Source organism: Sinohyriopsis cumingii, unplaced genomic scaffold (genome assembly GCF_028554795.1).
Source record: "Sinohyriopsis cumingii isolate HCF-2022 unplaced genomic scaffold, ASM2855479v2 utg000813l, whole genome shotgun sequence".
Taxonomy (NCBI): Eukaryota; Metazoa; Mollusca; class Bivalvia; order Unionida; family Unionidae; genus Sinohyriopsis; species Sinohyriopsis cumingii.
In genome coordinates, this window is record NW_028315934.1 from 734347 (window position 1) to 755399 (window position 21053).

Below are 21053 nucleotides of genomic sequence, written 5' to 3' on the forward strand. Positions count from 1 at the left end.
CTAACTTTAATATGAAACCCAGATCAAAATCGAATGTGGATGAGCCAATTAAACTGAATTTACCACAACAATTGTATTTCCATAATGTTTGCCTTTATTTAATAAGTCCATATTTGAAGGGTCAATTTGATAAGTCTTACAGCAAAACTGTAAGGGTTGGCAGGTCTGCATGATAGTCAGATTCCAATGTTTAATATTCTTTACAATAATGAATTAAGGAGATGAAAAACCAAGAAGGAATTATTTAAGCATGGCCTTACTGGTAATTATGGAATAAAATTATCACTTCTGTGTATATTACCTCGTATTGATAAGTACATTGTCTTGTGATAACACTGTCTTGGTAATAATGTCCTGATAACACTGTCTTGGTAATAGTGTCTTGACAGCACTGTCTTGGCAATAATGTCTTGACAGCACTGTCTTGGCAATAATGTCTTGACAGCATTGTCTTGGTAATAATGTCTTGACAGAGCTGTCTTGGTAATAATGTCTTGACAGCACTGTCTTGGTAATAATGTCTTAACAGTACTGTCTTTGTAATAATGTCTTGACAGTACTGTCTTTGTAATAATGTATTGACAGCACTGTCTTGGTAATAATGTCTTGACAGCACTGTCTTGGTAATAATGTCTTGACAGTACTGTCTTTGTAATAATGTATTGACAGCACTGTCTTGGTAATAATGTCTTGACAGCACTGTCTTGGTAATAATGTCTTGACAGCGCTGTCTTGGTAATAATGTCTTGACAGCGCTGTCTTGGTAATAATGTCTTGACAGCGCTGTCTTGGTAATAATGTCTTGACAGTACTGTCTTCGTAATAATGTCTTGATAACACTGTCCTGGTAATAATGTCTTGACAGCGCTGTCTTGGTAATAATGTCTTGACAGCGCTGTCTTGGTAATAATGTCTTGACAGCGCTGTCTTGGTAATAATGTCTTGATAACACTGTCCTGGTAATAATGTCTTGATAACACTGTCCTGGTAATAATGTCTTGATAACACTCTCACGACAACAATGTCTTGATAACACAGTTTTATACCACCGTTTTGGCAATATTGTCTTGATAAGACTGTATTGGTAATACTGTCTTGATAGCACTGTCCTGGTAACACTCTTCTGATAACACTATTTTGGTAACATCATCTGGATAAAACTGTCTCTGTGACACTGTTCTCTCAACATTGCAATCAAAACACAGTCTTGGCAAACTGTCATCATACAACTAGCTTGATTGTTGTGGTATTGTTGTCTTGATATCTCGATCTTGGTAACATTGTCTTATTAGCTCTGTGTTTGTAATAATATCCTGGTAACATTGTATTTGTAATTGTTATTAGTCTATGCTCTCAAAATAAGTAACAGAAAAGAGTGAAAAGCAACAAGCTTTGTAAATTTCAACAAATGATTTATTTCCTAGAATATAGAGTGAAAATGTAAAAAAGAACTTGTGGTATTTCAAATTAAATCCAAAAATAATCCTACAATTACAGATGCAAGTGCCAATAATTTAAAGTTCTGAAAAAGTCTTTAGCAGAAATCCAAATTGAGTCCAACACAGAAGTGTTCATGTGTCTGTGATGACCCATATAATGCAGATGTGCCAAGTCTCGTGTAGGATTGCAATAATACAATCTGAGAATATATTCTTTTGTTTGTATTTCACTATAAAAACCAAGTCTCCATTTCCAAGAATGTTATCAGAGCATTTTTGTTCTTCCAGAGGAAAATTGCCTGAATAATTTGAAGAAATAAATTTAAGCCTAATTGAACTACTCATCACAAAAATAATACAAATTAATTATGTTATATCTAAAAGCAAGTATGAATAATCTTTCTAGTGATGATATAATACACTCCTCTATTTGACCTCATTTTCTGATAAAAAAAAATCTATTACCTAATAGAAAATAACCACCTACAAAAATTTTAATGTCTACAAAATCAAAATAAAATGTTAGTTATAATTAGAAATCTATTACTAAATGTATAATACAGAGCCTGGACTATGTCTGGTTCACCAGGTATATTTTAGAGGTGTTCCAATAACCTAGGCCTGGACCCAGGTAAACATATTTACTTCTATTAATAATGATCCTGATATTAAACCCATAAACACAGGGAATATTTTAGCTATGTATTAGTAGTTTACAAAATAAAAGAAATCCAAAAATCAGTTCAAACAGAAAAAAAAATGATTTTGGAGAAGACTAAATCCAGCATACAATATTACATTACAATAGCCTATAATGAAATAAAATAATTTAAAACACCTAACAAACAAATAACGCAAGTTAAATATACATAACGTTATCTTGCTAACACTCTTGGTAACAACGTCTTAGCAACATTTTCTTGTTAACATTGCCCTGATAAGGCACTGTCTTGGTAACACAATCTTGGTAACACTGAATTAGTAACACTGTCTTGCAATATCACCTTAGCAACACTGTCTTGGTAACGTAATCTTGGTAACATTGAATTAGTAACACTGTCTTGCAATATCACCTTAGCAACACTGTCTTAGTAACATAATCTTGGTAACACCATACAGGTTACAATGTACTGATAAACATACTATTAATGACACTGTCTTGGTGCCATTGTGTTGGTAACAATGTCTGGGTAACACTGTATAGGCAAATATGTATTTGTAGCATTATTTTGGTACCATTGTCTTAGCACTATTGTATTGGGAATAGAATCTATCATCTTGGTAACATGATTTTGATACCATGGTCTTGGTAGCACTGTCTTGGCAACACTCTCTATGTAACACAGTCTTGGTAACACTCACTAGGTAACGCAGTCTTGACAACACTGTCTTGGTAACATTGCCTTGATAAGACTATCTTGCTAATGTTGTCTTGGTAACACTTTCTTAATAGCACAGTATTGGTAAGACTGTCTTGGTAACATTGTCTTAGAAAACATTATCATGACATCATTGTCTTGGTTGTACTGTCCTGATAACACTATCTTGGTAGTAATGTCTTGGTAACACTGCATGGTAACACTATCTTGGTAACACTGCCAAGGTAACACTATCTTGCTAATGTTGTCTTGGTAACATTCCCATTATAACACAGTCTTGGTAACATTGCTTTGATGACATGGTCCAAACAGGCTTGCTTGTCAGCATTAGTGTAAAAGAAAGATTGTAGAATGTTAACTACTGTTTTCAGCTTGAAACGTAAAACTTCATGATGATGGATGGGGATGGTGATGCTTGCAAATTAGGAAGCTGTTTCTTAAGTTCGATCTGGCATGACTAGGAAGAAGGAAGAGTAGGGCCATGAACAAAGAAAAATGAGGAGAGATACAGAAAGAGAGTGTGCCATGCTGTTTATGATTTCTGATTTACTAAAATAGTTTAAATGAAATTTAGTATCACAGTCACACTTGCCTTAAAGTCACTTTGTGTTAACAATCGACCATGTTTATACAGCCTTATAGTTAAAATGAGACTCTATTAAGTACACATCTATTCTTTTTCAAACATGTATGAATTTCACAGGTTAGTGTTCCACAAGTATACTAAATAATTCTTAAAAATAATTTCATCTCTGCCTTAATCTTTTCTTATATACATTTTTGAGCCACCTTTCAGCATGACATTTCATATATTAAATCTGTTTAAAATTGGTGCACAGAAGGATACATACTAACAGAAAAAGTAGGTTTCATTCCTGACACAGGACCATTTAAAGTCTACAGTGGGACTCGGAACTTTGAGAATTTAAACTCATATCATGAAGTTTTAGACCAGCAATGCTCAAGTTTTCAAAATTCTACCATATATGATTTTAAGAGCCATCGGAGGTTTCTCCTCCAATACGAATTATATTTCAGTAGATTCCTTTGAACCAGGAAATGTGTGCCTACCGTTTAGACTCCTGAACATAAGAATGTGTCTTCATTGTTATATATATTTATACATCCACGTGTCTTCATTGTTATATATATATTTATCCATCCATGTGTCTTCATTGTCATATATATTTATACATCCATGTGTCTTCATTGTTATATATATTTATACATCCACGTGTCTTCATTGTTATATATATATATACATCCATGTGTCTTCATTGTTATATATATTTATACATCCATGCATCTTCATTGTTATATATATTTATACATCCACGTGTCTTCGTTGTTATATATATATTTATACATCCATGTGTCTTCATTGTTATTTATATTTATACATCCACTTGTCTTCATTGTTATATATATTTATACATCCATGTGTCTTCATTGTTATATATATTTATACATCCATGCATCTTCATTGTTATATATATTTATACATCCACGTGTCTTCATTGTTATATATATATTTATACATCCATGTGTCTTCATTGTTATATATATTTATACATCCACGTGTCTTCATTGTTATATATATATATACATCCATGTGTTTTCATTGTTATTTATATTTATACATCCATGTGTCTTCATTGTTATATATATTTATACATCCATGTGTCTTCATTGTTATATATATATTTATACATCCACGTGTTTTCATTGTTATATATATTTATACATCCACGTGTCTTCATTGTTATATATATTTTTACATCCACGTGTCTTCATTGTTATATATATTTATACGTCCATGTGTCTTCATTGTTATATATATATATACACATCCATGTGTCTTCATTGTTATATATATTTATACATCCATGTGTCTTCGTTGTTATATATATATTTATACATCCATGTGTCTTCACTGTTATATATATATTTATACATCCATGTGTTTTCATTGTTATATATATTTATACATCCATGTGTCTTCATTGTTATATATATTTATACATCCACGTGTCTTCATTGTTATATATATTTATACATCCATGTGTCTTCATTGTTATATATATTTATACATCCATGTGTCTTCATTGTTATATATATATTTATACATCCACGTGTCTTCGTTGTTATATATATATTTATACATCCATGTGTCTTCATTGTTATATATATTTATACATCCACGTGTCTTCGTTGTTATATATATATTTATACATTCATGTGTCTTCATTGTTATATATATTTATACATCCACTTGTCTTCATTGTTATATATATTTATACATCCATGTGTCTTCATTGTTATATATATTTATACATCCATGCATCTTCATTGTTATATATATTTATACATCCACGTGTCTTCGTTGTTATATATATATTTATACATTCATGTGTCTTCATTGTTATATATATTTATACATCCACATGTCTTCATTGTTATATATATATATACATCCATGTGTCTTCATTGTTGTTTATATTTATACATCCATGTGTCTTCATTGTTATATATATTTATACATCCATGTGTCTTCATTGTTATATATATATTTATACATCCACGTGTTTTCATTGTTATATATATTTATACATCCACGTGTCTTCATTGTTATATATATTTATACATCCACGTGTCTTCATTGTTATATATATTTATACATCCATGTGTCTTCATTGTTATATATATATATACACATCCATGTGTCTTCATTGTTATATATATTTATACATCCATGTGTCTTCGTTGTTATATATATATTTATACATCCATGTGTCTTCATTGTTATATATATTTATACATCCATGTGTTTTCATTGTTATATATATTTATACATCCATGTGTCCTCATTGTTATATATATTTATACATCCATGTGTCTTCATTGTTATATATATTTATACATCCATGTGTCTTCGTTGTTATATATATATTTATACATCCATGTGTCTTCATTGTTATATATATTTATACATCCATGTGTTTTCATTGTTATATATATTTATACATCCATGTGTCCTCATTGTTATATATATTTATACATCCACGTGTCTTCATTGTTATATATATTTATACATCCATGTGTCTTCATTGTTATATATATTTATACATCCATGTGTCTTCATTGTTATATATATTTATACATCCATGTGTCTTCGTTGTTATATATATATTTATACATCCATGTGTCTTCATTGTTATATATATTTATACATCCATGTGTTTTCATTGTTATATATATTTATACATCCACGTGTCTTCATTGTTATATATATTTATACATCCATGTGTCTTCATTGTTATATATATTTATACATCCATGTGTCTTCATTGTTATATATATATTTATACATCCACGTGTCCTCGTTGTTATATATATATTTATACATCCATGTGTCTTCATTGTTATTTATATTTATACATCCACTTGTCTTCATTGTTATATATATTTATACATCCATGTGTCTTCATTGTTATATATATTTATACATCCATGCATCTTCATTGTTATATATATTTATACATCCACGTGTCTTCGTTGTTATATATATATTTATACATCCATGTGTCTTCATTGTTATATATATTTATACAGCCACGTGTCTTCATTGTTATATATATATATACATCCATGTGTCTTCATTGTTATTTATATTTATACATCCATGTGTCTTCATTGTTATATATATATTTATACATCCACGTGTCTTCATTGTTATATATATTTATACATCCACGTGTCTTCATTGTTATATATATTTATACATCCACGTGTCTTCATTGTTATATATATTTATACATCCATGTGTCTTCGTTGTTATATATATATTTATACATCCACGTGTCTTCATTGTTATATATATATTTATACATCCACGTGTCTTCATTGTTATATATATTTATACATCCACGTGTCTTCATTGTTATATATATATTTATACATCCATGTGTCTTCATTGTTATATATATATTTATACATCCATGTGTCTTCATTGTTATATATATTTATACATCCATGTGTCTTCATTGTTATATATATTTATACATCCATGTGTCTTCATTGTTATATATATTTATACATCCATGTGTCTTCATTGTTATATATATTTATACATCCACGTGTCTTCATTGTTATATATATATTTATACATCCACGTGTCTTCATTGTTATATATATTTATACATCCACGTGTCTTCATTGTTATATATATATTTATACATCCATGTGTCTTCATTGTTATATATATATTTATACATCCATGTGTCTTCGTTGTTATATATATATTTATACATCCATGTGTCTTCATTGTTATATATATTTATACATCCACGTGTCTTCGTTGTTATATATATATTTATATATTCATGTGTCTTCATTGTTATATATATTTATACATCCACTTGTCTTCATTGTTATATATATTTATACATCCATGTGTCTTCATTGTTATATATATTTATACATCCATGCATCTTCATTGTTATATATATTTATACATCCACGTGTCTTCGTTGTTATATATATATTTATACATTCATGTGTCTTCATTGTTATATATATTTATACATCCACATGTCTTCATTGTTATATATATATATACATCCATGTGTCTTCATTGTTGTTTATATTTATACATCCATGTGTCTTCATTGTTATATATATTTATACATCCATGTGTCTTCATTGTTATATATATATTTATACATCCACGTGTTTTCATTGTTATATATATTTATACATCCACGTGTCTTCATTGTTATATATATTTATACATCCACGTGTCTTCATTGTTATATATATTTATACATCCATGTGTCTTCATTGTTATATATATATATACACATCCATGTGTCTTCATTGTTATATATATTTATACATCCATGTGTCTTCGTTGTTATATATATATTTATACATCCATGTGTCTTCATTGTTATATATATTTATACATCCATGTGTTTTCATTGTTATATATATTTATACATCCATGTGTCCTCATTGTTATATATATTTATACATCCACGTGTCTTCATTGTTATATATATTTATACATCCATGTGTCTTCATTGTTATATATATTTATACATCCATGTGTCTTCATTGTTATATATATTTATACATCCATGTGTCTTCGTTGTTATATATATATTTATACATCCATGTGTCTTCATTGTTATATATATTTATACATCCATGTGTTTTCATTGTTATATATATTTATACATCCATGTGTCCTCATTGTTATATATATTTATACATCCACGTGTCTTCATTGTTATATATATTTATACATCCATGTGTCTTCATTGTTATATATATTTATACATCCATGTGTCTTCATTGTTATATATATATTTATACATCCACGTGTCCTCGTTGTTATATATATATTTATACATCCATGTGTCTTCATTGTTATTTATATTTATACATCCACTTGTCTTCATTGTTATATATATTTATACATCCATGTGTCTTCATTGTTATATATATTTATACATCCATGCATCTTCATTGTTATATATATTTATACATCCACGTGTCTTCGTTGTTATATATATATTTATACATCCATGTGTCTTCATTGTTATATATATTTATACAGCCACGTGTCTTCATTGTTATATATATATATACATCCATGTGTCTTCATTGTTATTTATATTTATACATCCATGTGTCTTCATTGTTATATATATATTTATACATCCACGTGTCTTCATTGTTATATATATTTATACATCCACGTGTCTTCATTGTTATATATATTTATACATCCACGTGTCTTCATTGTTATATATATTTATACATCCATGTGTCTTCGTTGTTATATATATATTTATACATCCACGTGTCTTCATTGTTATATATATATTTATACATCCACGTGTCTTCATTGTTATATATATTTATACATCCACGTGTCTTCATTGTTATATATATATTTATACATCCATGTGTCTTCATTGTTATATATATATTTATACATCCATGTGTCTTCATTGTTATATATATTTATACATCCATGTGTCTTCATTGTTATATATATTTATACATCCATGTGTCTTCATTGTTATATATATTTATACATCCATGTGTCTTCATTGTTATATATATTTATACATCCACGTGTCTTCATTGTTATATATATATTTATACATCCACGTGTCTTCATTGTTATATATATTTATACATCCACGTGTCTTCATTGTTATATATATATTTATACATCCATGTGTCTTCATTGTTATATATATATTTATACATCCATGTGTCTTCGTTGTTATATATATATTTATACATCCATGTGTCTTCATTGTTATATATATTTATACATCCATGTGTCTTCGTTGTTATATATATATTTATACATCCACGTGTCTTCATTGTTATATATATATTTATACATCCACGTGTCTTCATTGTTATATATATATTTATACATCCACGTGTCTTCATTGTTTTATATATATTTATACATCCACGTGTCTTCATTGTTATATATATATTTATACATCCACGTGTCTTCATTGTTATATATATATTTATGCATCCATGTGTCTTCATTGTTATATATATTTATACATCCATGTGTCTTCATTGTTATATATATTTATACATCCATGTGTCTTCATTGTTATATATATTTATACATCCACGTGTCTTCATTGTTATATATATTTATACATCCATGTGTCTTCATTGTTATATATATTTATACATCCATGTGTCTTCATTGTTATATATATGTTTATACATCCACGTGTCTTCGTTGTTATATATATATTTATACATCCATGTGTCTTCATTGTTATTTATATTTATACATCCACTTGTCTTCATTGTTATATATATTTATACGTCCATGTGTCTTCATTGTTATATATATTTATACATCCATGCATCTTCATTGTTATATATATTTATACATCCACGTGTCTTCGTTGTTATATATATATTTATACATCCATGTGTCTTCATTGTTATATATATTTATACATCCACGTGTCTTCATTGTTATATATATATATATATATATACATCCATGTGTCTTCATTGTTATTTATATTTATACATCCATGTGTCTTCATTGTTATATATATTTATACATCCATGTGTCTTCATTGTTATATATATATTTATACATCCATGTGTCTTCATTGTTATATATATTTATACATCCATGTGTCTTCATTGTTATATATATATATACATCCATGTGTCTTCATTGTTATATATATTTATACATCCATGTGTCTTCATTGTTATATATATATTTATACATCCATGTGTCTTCACTGTTATATATATTTATACATCCATGTGTCTTCATTGTTATATATATTTATACATCCATGTGTCTTCATTGTTATATATATATTTATACATCCACGTGTCTTCATTGTTATATATATTTATACATCAACGTGTCTTCATTGTTATATATATTTATACATCCATGTGTCTTCATTGTTATATATATATTTATACATCCATGTGTCTTCATTGTTATATATATTTATACATCCATGTGTCTTCATTGTTATATATATTTATACATCCATGTGTCTTCATTGTTATATATATTTATACATCCACGTGTCTTCATTGTTATATATATTTATACATCCATGTGTCTTCATTGTTATATATATATTTATACATCCACATGTCTTCATTGTTATATATATTTATACATCCACGTGTCTTCATTGTTATATATATATATTTATACATCCATGTGTCTTCATTGTTATTTATATTTATACATCCATGTGTCTTCATTGTTATATATATTTATACATCCGTGTGTCTTCATTGATGAGTTTGAAGTCATTTGATGTTTTTGTAAAAAAAATTACCTTTAACTAAACATGTATTCTTCCATTCAACCTTCTACTGTTATTTTTATATATGAAAACAAAGAATGAGTTATGCATGTGATCTGACACTGATCAAAGTGTCATGTTTAGAAGCTGCATTGTGTATTATGAATTGAGTACTGCATTGTGTATTATGAATTGAGTACTGCATTGTGTATTATGAATTGAGTACTGCATTGTGTATTATAATTGAGCACTGCATTGTGTATTATGAATTGGCTACTGCATTGTGTATTATGAATTGAGCAATGCATTGTGTATTATGAATTGAGTACTGCATTGTGTATTATAATTGAGCACTGCATTGTGTATTATGAATTGGCTACTGCATTGTGTATTATGAATTGAGCACTGCATTGTGTATTATGAATTGAGCACTGCATTATTATGAATTGAGTACTGCATTGTGTATTATGAATTGAGCACTGCATTGTGTATTATGAATTGAGTACTGCATTGTGTATTATGAATTGAGCACTGCATTGTGTATTATGAATTGAGCACTGCATTGTGTATTATGAATTGAGCACTGCATTGTGTATTATGAATTGAGTACTGCATTGTGTATTATGAATTAAGTACTGCATCATGTATTATGAATTGAGCATTGTGATAAAAACTAAAGGATTAGCAATAAGTACAGTATTAGTCTAAATGTTGATTTATGAAAAGTCATTGCAAACCTATCTGGAAATTCATAATTCATATTTTCAGATGATAAGGCAACTTGCAGCGCTTCCACCTTTGCTGAAGCATGGTAACATGAAAACAATATTTACAATCCTCAAAGACCATCGCAGGCACTTGCACAAGCTCATGTATGGAAACATGAAACACAATAATTACAATCTTGAAAGACTATCACAGACACCAGCACAAGTTCATGCCTAGAAACATGAAATCAATATTTACAATCCTCAAAGACCATCACAGACACCTGCACAAGCTCATGCCAGGAAACATGAAAATAATATTTACAATCTTGAATGACCATCACTGATGCATGCACAAGCGCATGTCAAGAAACATGAAAATAACATTTACAATCTTGAATGACCATCTCTGACTCCTGCACAAGCTTGTGTCTAGAAACATGAAAACATTATTCACAATCTTCAATGACCTTTACGGACACTTTAACCCAACATGATTAAATGTGTGTGCATATTCTAAAAATTAAGTTTGGAGGATTACTGCATGCAATTTAATCCTGCCTTGATCTAATGCAGCTGGTGCAGATGTTTTAGACATGAATCACTACAGGCTATTTGGACATAAATTACTACAGCCATGTGGACATGAATCACTAAAGGCTATCTGGACATGACTTACTACAGACCATATGGACACGAATCACTACAGGCTATTTGGACATGAATTACTACAGGCCATTTGGACACGAATCACTACATGCTATTTGGACATGAATTACTACAGCCATGTGGACACGAATCACTACAGGCTATTTGGACATGAATTTCTACAGCCATGTGGACATGAATCACTAAGGCTATTTGGACATGAATTACTACAGGCATGTGGACATGAATCACTACAGGCTATTTGGACATGAATTACTACTGGCATGTGGACATGAATCACTACAGGCTATTTGGACATGAATCACTCCAGGCCATTTGGACATGAATCACTACAGGCTATTTGGACATGAGTTACTACAAGCTATTTGGACATGAATCACAACAGGGTATTTGGACATGAATTACTACAGCCATTTGGACATGAATCTCTACAGGCCATTTGGACATGAATCACAACAGGGTATTTGGACATGAATTACTACAAGCTATTTGGACATGAATTACTACAGGCATATGGACACGAATCACTACAAGTTATTTTGACATGAATCACTACAAGCCATTTGGACATGAATCACTACAGCCATTTGGACATGAATCTCTACAGGCCATTTTGACATGAATCACTACAGGCTATTTGGATATAAATCATTAGAGGCAATTTGGACATGAATCACTAGAGGCCATTTGGACATGAATCACTACAAGCTATTTGGACATGAATCACTACATGCTATTTGAACATGAATCACTACAGCCATCTGGACATGAATCACAACTGGCCATTTGGACATGAATCACTACATGCTATTTGGACATGAATCACTACAGGCCATTTGGACATGAATCACTACAGCCATTTGGACATGAATCACTAGAGGCCATTTGGACATGAATTACTAGAGGCCATTTGGACATGAATTACTATAGGCCATTTGGACATGAATCACTACAGGCCATTTGGATGTGAATCACTAGAGCCATTTGGACATGAATCACTACATGCTATTTGGACATGAATCACTAGAGGCCATTTGGACATGAATCACTACAGCCATATGGACATGAATCACTAGAGGCCATTTGGACATGAATCACTAGAGGCCATTTGGACATGAATTACTACAGGCCATTTGGACATGAATCACTACAGGCCATTTGGATGTGAATCACTACAGCGATTTGGACATGAATCACTACAGGCCATTTGGACATGAATCACTACAGGCCATTTGGACATGAATCACTACAGCCATTTGGACATGAATCACTACTGGCCATTTGGACATGAATCACTAGAGGCCATTTGGACATGAATCACTACAGGCCATTTGGACATGAATCTCTACAGGCCATTTGGACATGAATCACTACAGGGTATTTGGACATGAATTAGTACAAGCTATTTGGACATGAATTACTACAGGCATGTGGACATGAATCACTACAAGCTATTTTGACATGAATCACTACAGGCCATTTGGACGTGAATTACTACTGGCCATTTGGACATGAATCACTACATGCTATTTGGACATGAATCACTACAGGCCATTTGGATGTGAATCACTACAGGCCATTTGGACATGAATCACTACAGCCATTTGGACATGAATCACTACAGGCCATTTGGACATGAATCACTACAGGCCATTTGGATGTGAATCACTACAGGCCATTTGGATATGAATCACTACAGCCATTTGGACATGAATCGCTACAGGCCATTTGGACATGAATCACTACAGGCCATTTGGACATGAATCACTGCAGCCATTTGGACATGAATCACTACTGGCCATTTGGACATGAATCACTACATGCTATTTGGACATGAATCACTACAGGCCATTTGGACATGAATCACTACAGCCATTTGGACATGAATCACTACAGGCCATTTGGACATGAATTACTACAGGCCATTTGGACATGAATCACTACAGGCCATTAGGATGTGAATCACTACAGGCCATTTGGACATGAATCACTACTGGCCATTTGGACATGAATCACTACATGCTATTTGGACATGAATCACTAGAGGCCATTTGGACATGAATTACTACATGTTATTTGGACATAAATTACTACAGGCTTGTAGACATGAACCACTACAAGATATCTGGACATGAATCACTACAGGCCATTTGGACATGAATCACTACATCCATTTGGACATGAATTACTAGAGGCCATTTGGACATGAATTACTAGAGGCCATCTGGATGTGAATTACTACAGGCCATTGGACGTGAATCACTACAGGCCATTTGGACATAAATCACCACAGACTATATCCAAGGTGTATCATTCCAAAATTCAAAGAAGCCATCAGGTCCAAAGTACCAAAAAAATCATTGATAACTGTCAGACTTAGTTTCTGTGCAATTCATTTTTGAAACTGCAATTAAGTGTTTATGTTAAATTTGAGTTATGTCATTACTGAAATTATCACCATATTTCAAAGAAAGAAATGGCCAAATTTTACCAGCACTGCTTCATTATCATTCTTTGTTCATGGTTCAACATTTATAGTTTATGGTTGACTAATCTGCATGTATAATTTAAGATTTATCATTTAATATTAGACTTATCAAGGTTTAACAGGCAGCACTTATCACTAGTACTGCATTTTCTCAGAGTGTATTTTCTATTCATCTTTTATTCATACTCTGTTTGCATTTCAAGGGCATAAATAAATACACATCTGAATCCTAAACAAAAATGACAGGGAAGGCTAGATAAATATAATTAATCATCAATGTCAAAGGTCAAAGGAATATCAAATAAATCATCTATTATTAAGACCAACGAAACTAATTAACGTCTGACTGCAGTTATGTCAACTAATTATCAGCTTCTGATTGAAATATCGTAAACTAATGAACAGCTCATTCTGTAATTAATAGCACCTGATTATATTTCCTTAATTTAATTAACAATTCCTAATTGTAATTACATAAGCTAATTAACAGGTCGTGATTGTAATGATACAATGGTAAAAACATTAAATAAAGAATTGCGGACAAAAGTATGCAGTTCAGTAAACAATTTTTTTTACCCTCTCTGCCACTTTCTGTAGCTCCATTTCTTTGCCCTTCTCTTCCTGACCCTTCATTGACAGCTCTGCAAATTTCTGTTCCATCTCATTTTTAACTGTATAGGCAGATAAAAAAAAAAAAAATGAGAAAAAAATAGCAATTGCACTATCAAATTTCTAACATTTTCAATCCACTATGCATTAACAAGATAAAAAATACCTTACAAAAGTGAATATTTCAAATTAAATCTACCTAATAAAAATTCAAGAATTTCTGACTATTGTGAACTATGGGGAGGAAAAGACTAAAATGATTTGATGACTTAAATAAATTTCATTTAAATGGGCAAAAATATTATTCTATTTATTACATGATGTTATTTTATTTAAATTTTAATTTTTGTGCTGTTGGTTATAAAGACACTTTTAACACATTAACCCCTGGAGGTTTTTGTCATTTTCATCTGAAATTCGAGTAGGAAACACATTTTGAAAGCTATTTCAGAATATTTCCTAAAACACCAACTTCCAGGTGATCGTCCAATAACAAACTGCCTAGTTGTGTTAGAAACATCATTTTTCATTGGTTATTTGGCCCATGCCTGATCAGAAGGGTAAAAGTTAGATTTTATTTTTTTTGCTTAATGGACCATTTATTTTCATATTGAGACCACTCTTCATTCCAAATGCCCATCTTATCCTACTTTTTGCAAAGGTTCATCTGTCTGTTTGCAGTTCATACTGGTCTACCTTAGATCTGAGACCAAAAAGTTTAAAATCCAGACACAAAATTGGATTCCGACCACATGCAAATTTTAGGTAGAAAAAAACCGGGTCGAAAAAATTAGGTTTTTCCCTCTGTGATTTTAAGGCGAAACTGGAAAGTCAAGACATCTGGTATCATTGTACAGCTACATCTGTCTACCTTTCTATAATACTACCCACTTTAGTTTATCATACGTGACCTTGACGCTAAGGAGCTCAGCAGTAAACTTACCTCCTGCCACTTAAACTCGTCACTAGGGGTTAATTTGTTAACACCATGGTTATATCATGCCAAAAAAGTTGGAGATAAGTGCTGTTCCCAAAGACACATGCACAAGTAACTGATCTGGGCTAGCCTGGGTGGATATCAAAACCACTACCCCTACATTGTCAGTCCATCATTCTGTGCTACTGTGGCTCCTTGAAGCCACATAATAGCATGTTAAAATGAAGTCACAGAATAGCATGGTAAAATGAAACAACAGAATATAATGCTAAAATGAAGCCACAGAATAGCATGGTAAAATGAAATCACAGAATAGCATGGTAAAATGAAGTCACAGAATAACATGATACAATTAAGCCACATAATAGCATGGTAAAATGAAGCCACAAAATAGCCTGATAAAATGAAGCCACAGAACGGCATGATAAAATGAAGCCACAGAATATCATGGTAAAATTAGTTCAATTAGTACAGTGTTAATGTCGTGATTTCACTGGAAGTAATAATGAAATTTCTTTTCATCCCTGAGGATGTCTCTAAATGCCAGTTCAAGAATTCTCTGAAACTCGCTTGCCCACAATGGTCCATATCTGTGAAATCAAGCTCTATATTTTACGAAGTATTCATTTCACTTGGCTGCCTTGTTAGCTTTGATAACAGTTATGAAAGAGTCACTTAATTTAAGGTAGTTTCTGTTACATACACAATAACGTTTATTACACTGTTCGATTAATCAAATGAAGTGAGCTCACCCGACATACAACCGAGGCTGCTAGATTTTAAGTTAGTCAGATTCTTGCGCCTTTTAACTTTTCTTTTATTCCACCTCCTTTTTTTATTATTCAAAAGTCATAATTAACATGATAATACAAAGGAGGCCAGATTTAATTCAGTGCAACAATACAACAAATTCTTCTGCAAGTCAGTTATCAAAACACGGTCAGCACTTAATTAGGTTCTCAAAGAAACGCTAGCGGACATAGCTGTCACCGTAGATTGATGCATTTTACGTTTAATTACAAGAGGACACATTGTATTTATGATGATTACACTTAAAAAGAACTAAAAGATGGAACTAGAACACAAATTTCAATTGATAAAATTTTTATTTAATTTGTGTTTATTTATTAAAGTACTGCCTCCACTCGGCGTAAGTGACATTTTCATTATCAAAATTTCCTTACATATCGTTAATTGCGGTGTACTAGGAATGTCATTTGGAAAGAAAATGTAAAAAATTATATGAGCTATTTTTAAATTTGATATTTCATAGTGCTGATTAAAATTTCCAGGTCCTATCTACCGTTTTCAAAGATAAAACGAGCAATACCTCAGTTTCCATTACCAATTTTGATCGCGATTTGCTTCAAGTTCAACAAATAGGGATAAATATTTGGTGTATTTTTGTGTTCAAAAAATGGGATCCACGCATGACACCGCATTACAAGTCGGTTCGCGAGTTATCAGGGTGCGAGTTATCGAGGGAGTGGTGTACTTTTCATTTTTAGCATAGGTCTTGTAAATGTCATATAAAATTTAAATAAAGCTTGCCATTCTTAATATTATTTGATAAATTACTGATTATTTTCATAATGGACAATACATTTTGTTTTTGTAGTCATGTTACAAAAGGTATCATAAATCTGACCTTTATAAGCATCTGTCATTTACAGAAATGTTTGCTTGGACAGGTGTCTTGTACACTGAGGTTTCAGCTTAGAAAGGTGTAATTCACAAAACTATCAGCTTAGATAGTTGTCATTAATACAAGCCTGCTCAGACAGGTATCATTTAAACAAATGTCTTCTTAGGGTTAATTTACTGATATATCTGCTAAGAAATTAAAAGAGGTATATGTTTAGACAGTTGTCATGTACACAACTGTCTGCTTAGAAAGCACATGTACTCAATAAGCAACAGTTATAGGTGCCTACAAATACTGCTTGTGATTATTAAATGAGATCACTGTGACCTTTCCTTGCTACCAATATGTAGCTTTGATCAATATACATGTATCCATTAAGTCTGAATGTTGTACATAACATCATTGATGGAAATAATGACAATTACCAGAGACATAAATGTTGCAAATTATGTTCTCCAAGTCTTAAAATACTTACCTGTTCATATTAACATGAGGGAACAAATTCCACTACTTCTAAATTCCAACCCTTCCAAGAAAGATGAAAATTAAATTTCAGCTGTCATTATAACATAGAAGCAAAGAGAGATTCTCTTTCAAATTACCTATTGTTTCCACCACTAGGTGCTAACCTTTGTACCAGATGTTTATCCAGATAAAGCTGTAGTGAAACAACAACAAGGGTACTAGCGTTGCAGGGAGCCATTGTAGGACCTTAATGAGACACCAACAAGGATGACAGAATTGCATGAATCCATTGTAGGGCCTTAATGAAACACCAATAAGGAGGACAGAATTGCACGAATAAATTGTAGGGCCTTAATGAAACACCAACAAAGATGATATAATCGCATGAACCCATTGTAAGGCCTTAATGAAACACCAATGAGGATGAAAGAATTGCATGAATCCATAGTTGTGCCCTAATGAAACACAAACAAGGATGACATAATTGCATGAATCCATTAAAAGGCCTTAATGAAACACCAACAAGGATGACATAATCACATGAACCCATTGTAGGTAATTACATCCTAATAGGCTGCCTTCCTTTTAAACTTCAGTGTAGCTATGTATGTTACAGTGACTGACATCACCAGTCTGAGCTATATGTTTGGTTTTGCCACAGAAAAAGCCAGAAATAAAATCCCAGAAAGACTGTGTTGCAAGCTCTCTACTTCCAAACTAAAAATTAGGGAACTGATCTCATTCTGTTAAATTCCTGTCTTCTTTTGATAAGAGTGAACCTCAATCATGGATGGAGAAGGATAAAGAGGAGAAACTGGATAAATAAACTCTGAAGACTTGTGTAACATCTTGGATTTCTTACTCATTTTGCAGGGAAAAGTTAGTCCAAGCTTTTTGAAAATAAAGAAATCATGGAGGTTGCTGGTGGATAAATATGCCATTGTCCTTGAGTATAATACACTATCAGGTCACTGGGTAAATTTTGAACATCAGACCCAATGTTAGAACTGTCAGATGGGAAATCAATACAATGGACAGCTAGAATGGTAAGTTGACTTAATGGCTGATAGGTCCACTAAAATGATATTGATTATAATGCATAAAAAACTGGATAAACATCCAGTACATGGGCAGCCACCTAGCAGTGCACATGGGAGGTAATTCAAAGAGTTTCTTCCCTTGTCTTTATGATACATAGACAATGATACATCGACAATATGAATAGATGGAAAAGAAAAACGTTTTGTCTTTCCTGGAGGACTGGATTCTAGAGGTAGTTGGGTTTATTTACTAATATTAATGTGATTGGGAAATGTATAAGATGAAGAAAATGAATAAAGATCAATTCAATCAGAAAAAATATACCTGTATCCTGCCTATACATCATACAGTTCCCATTCAAAACTTTAAGTGAAACATGTATCAATCTATATATAGTTGACAGTCGTGAAGTCAACATAATTTCTTAATTAAGGGATTAAATTACCATCTTGATTCTGCAGGGCATCAAGGGCAGATAGGTTAACAATGCAGAGCCAGCATGGAGTAGCAAAGTCATCCTCTGCAATGTCCTTAACAAAACTGAGCCCCACGATACACAGGTGCTGAAGGCGGAGAATATCGAAGTGACGTGAACGCATCTCAATCCCAATCTGTGACTTGAACTCTCCCATGTCAAATACCTGATGCAAGAGAAAATACCAGACATGTAATGGATAATTTACTCTAACATTTGTTGTAGTGCCTAAGTAGATTTAAAGTTCTCCAAGAAACAGACTTTAAAAAGGTACTTTGTTATGAAATAAATTAAACTATTCAGCTATATATTATAAGAAACACAAGTCAGTGCCTCTAAAAGATACAATTACATAACTAAAATAACATATACAAAGGACATCTGCTATGGAATATTTTCAGAAATTGCCAAAGACACTGGTATTACATGTGATTCAAGACAGCGACTATTGCCATCAGGTGCCATTTTTATTTTGGATCAATCAAATATCAAAACAAAATCTTTCAGTGGAAAAACAATCTCTATATGACCATCTGTGAGGGAGAAGCTGCTAGCATGATTTTCAAGCTGGAATCTTGGTGGCATTATTAAAAGTCGTATCTACACCATTTCCATTACATTTAATAAAGTCTGTGTAATTGTGGTGATCTAAGAGATAGTTACCATGCAGGCAACAATAAACTGAAACAATTTTCATTCAAAACCAACTCATAAGACCTATGTTAATCAAAACCCCATATCGATGTGACTATCAATAAATGAGAAACAATAATATTTTTAAGATAGCCACATGGTGACTATACAGGACTTTAGATTGGTACAATTTATTTAGGACCAACTAAATATGATGTTGTTGTTGTTCTAGGGTTAACGCCATTTTTCAGCACAAGATAGGCTATACATGGTGGCCAGTATAACTGGTGGAGGAAGAATCCTGAAAAACCCAGGGAAGAACCACCGACCCACGAGAAGCTACTGGCAGGCTTTCCCACGCAATCATGCTGGCCGAGCCTTGGACTCAAACCCATGCAGACAGAGGTGAGATGGCAGTGATCCGGAATGGTGAGCGCTTTAGACCATTCGGCCGCTCGGGGCCCCTAAATGTGATATAAAAATCTTTTAGTGTAAACCTCACGTCAATATGACAATCCAGTCAGGAGCATTGGTGATAAAGACTTCATGATGGGCAACATATATTGGACATCAGATTGTTACTATTATGATTCAAGGGCAACTAGATGTCATAAAAAGCCTTTAGTTAAAACTTCCTGTTGATATGACCATCCATTTTTGGAGTATCTATAACAAGATTTTTTAAATATAGCCATCATTGCAGTTATACTGGGTGTCTGAAG

General features: G+C 31.8%; 1 protein-coding gene across 1 annotated transcript in view; it reads right to left on the reverse strand.

Moving 5' to 3' along the window:
* Window positions 1-21053, reverse strand: part of LOC149773204 (myosin-IIIb-like) — a 108878-nt gene that overhangs the window by 14803 nt on the left and 73022 nt on the right. The window contains exons 26-27 of the mRNA XM_089946664.1: window positions 19669-19864; window positions 15103-15197 (exon numbers count right to left, since the gene is read on the reverse strand). Of these exons, the coding sequence (XP_089802790.1) occupies window positions 15103-15197; window positions 19669-19864 (291 nt within the window). The remainder of the gene's footprint in view (window positions 1-15102; window positions 15198-19668; window positions 19865-21053) is intronic.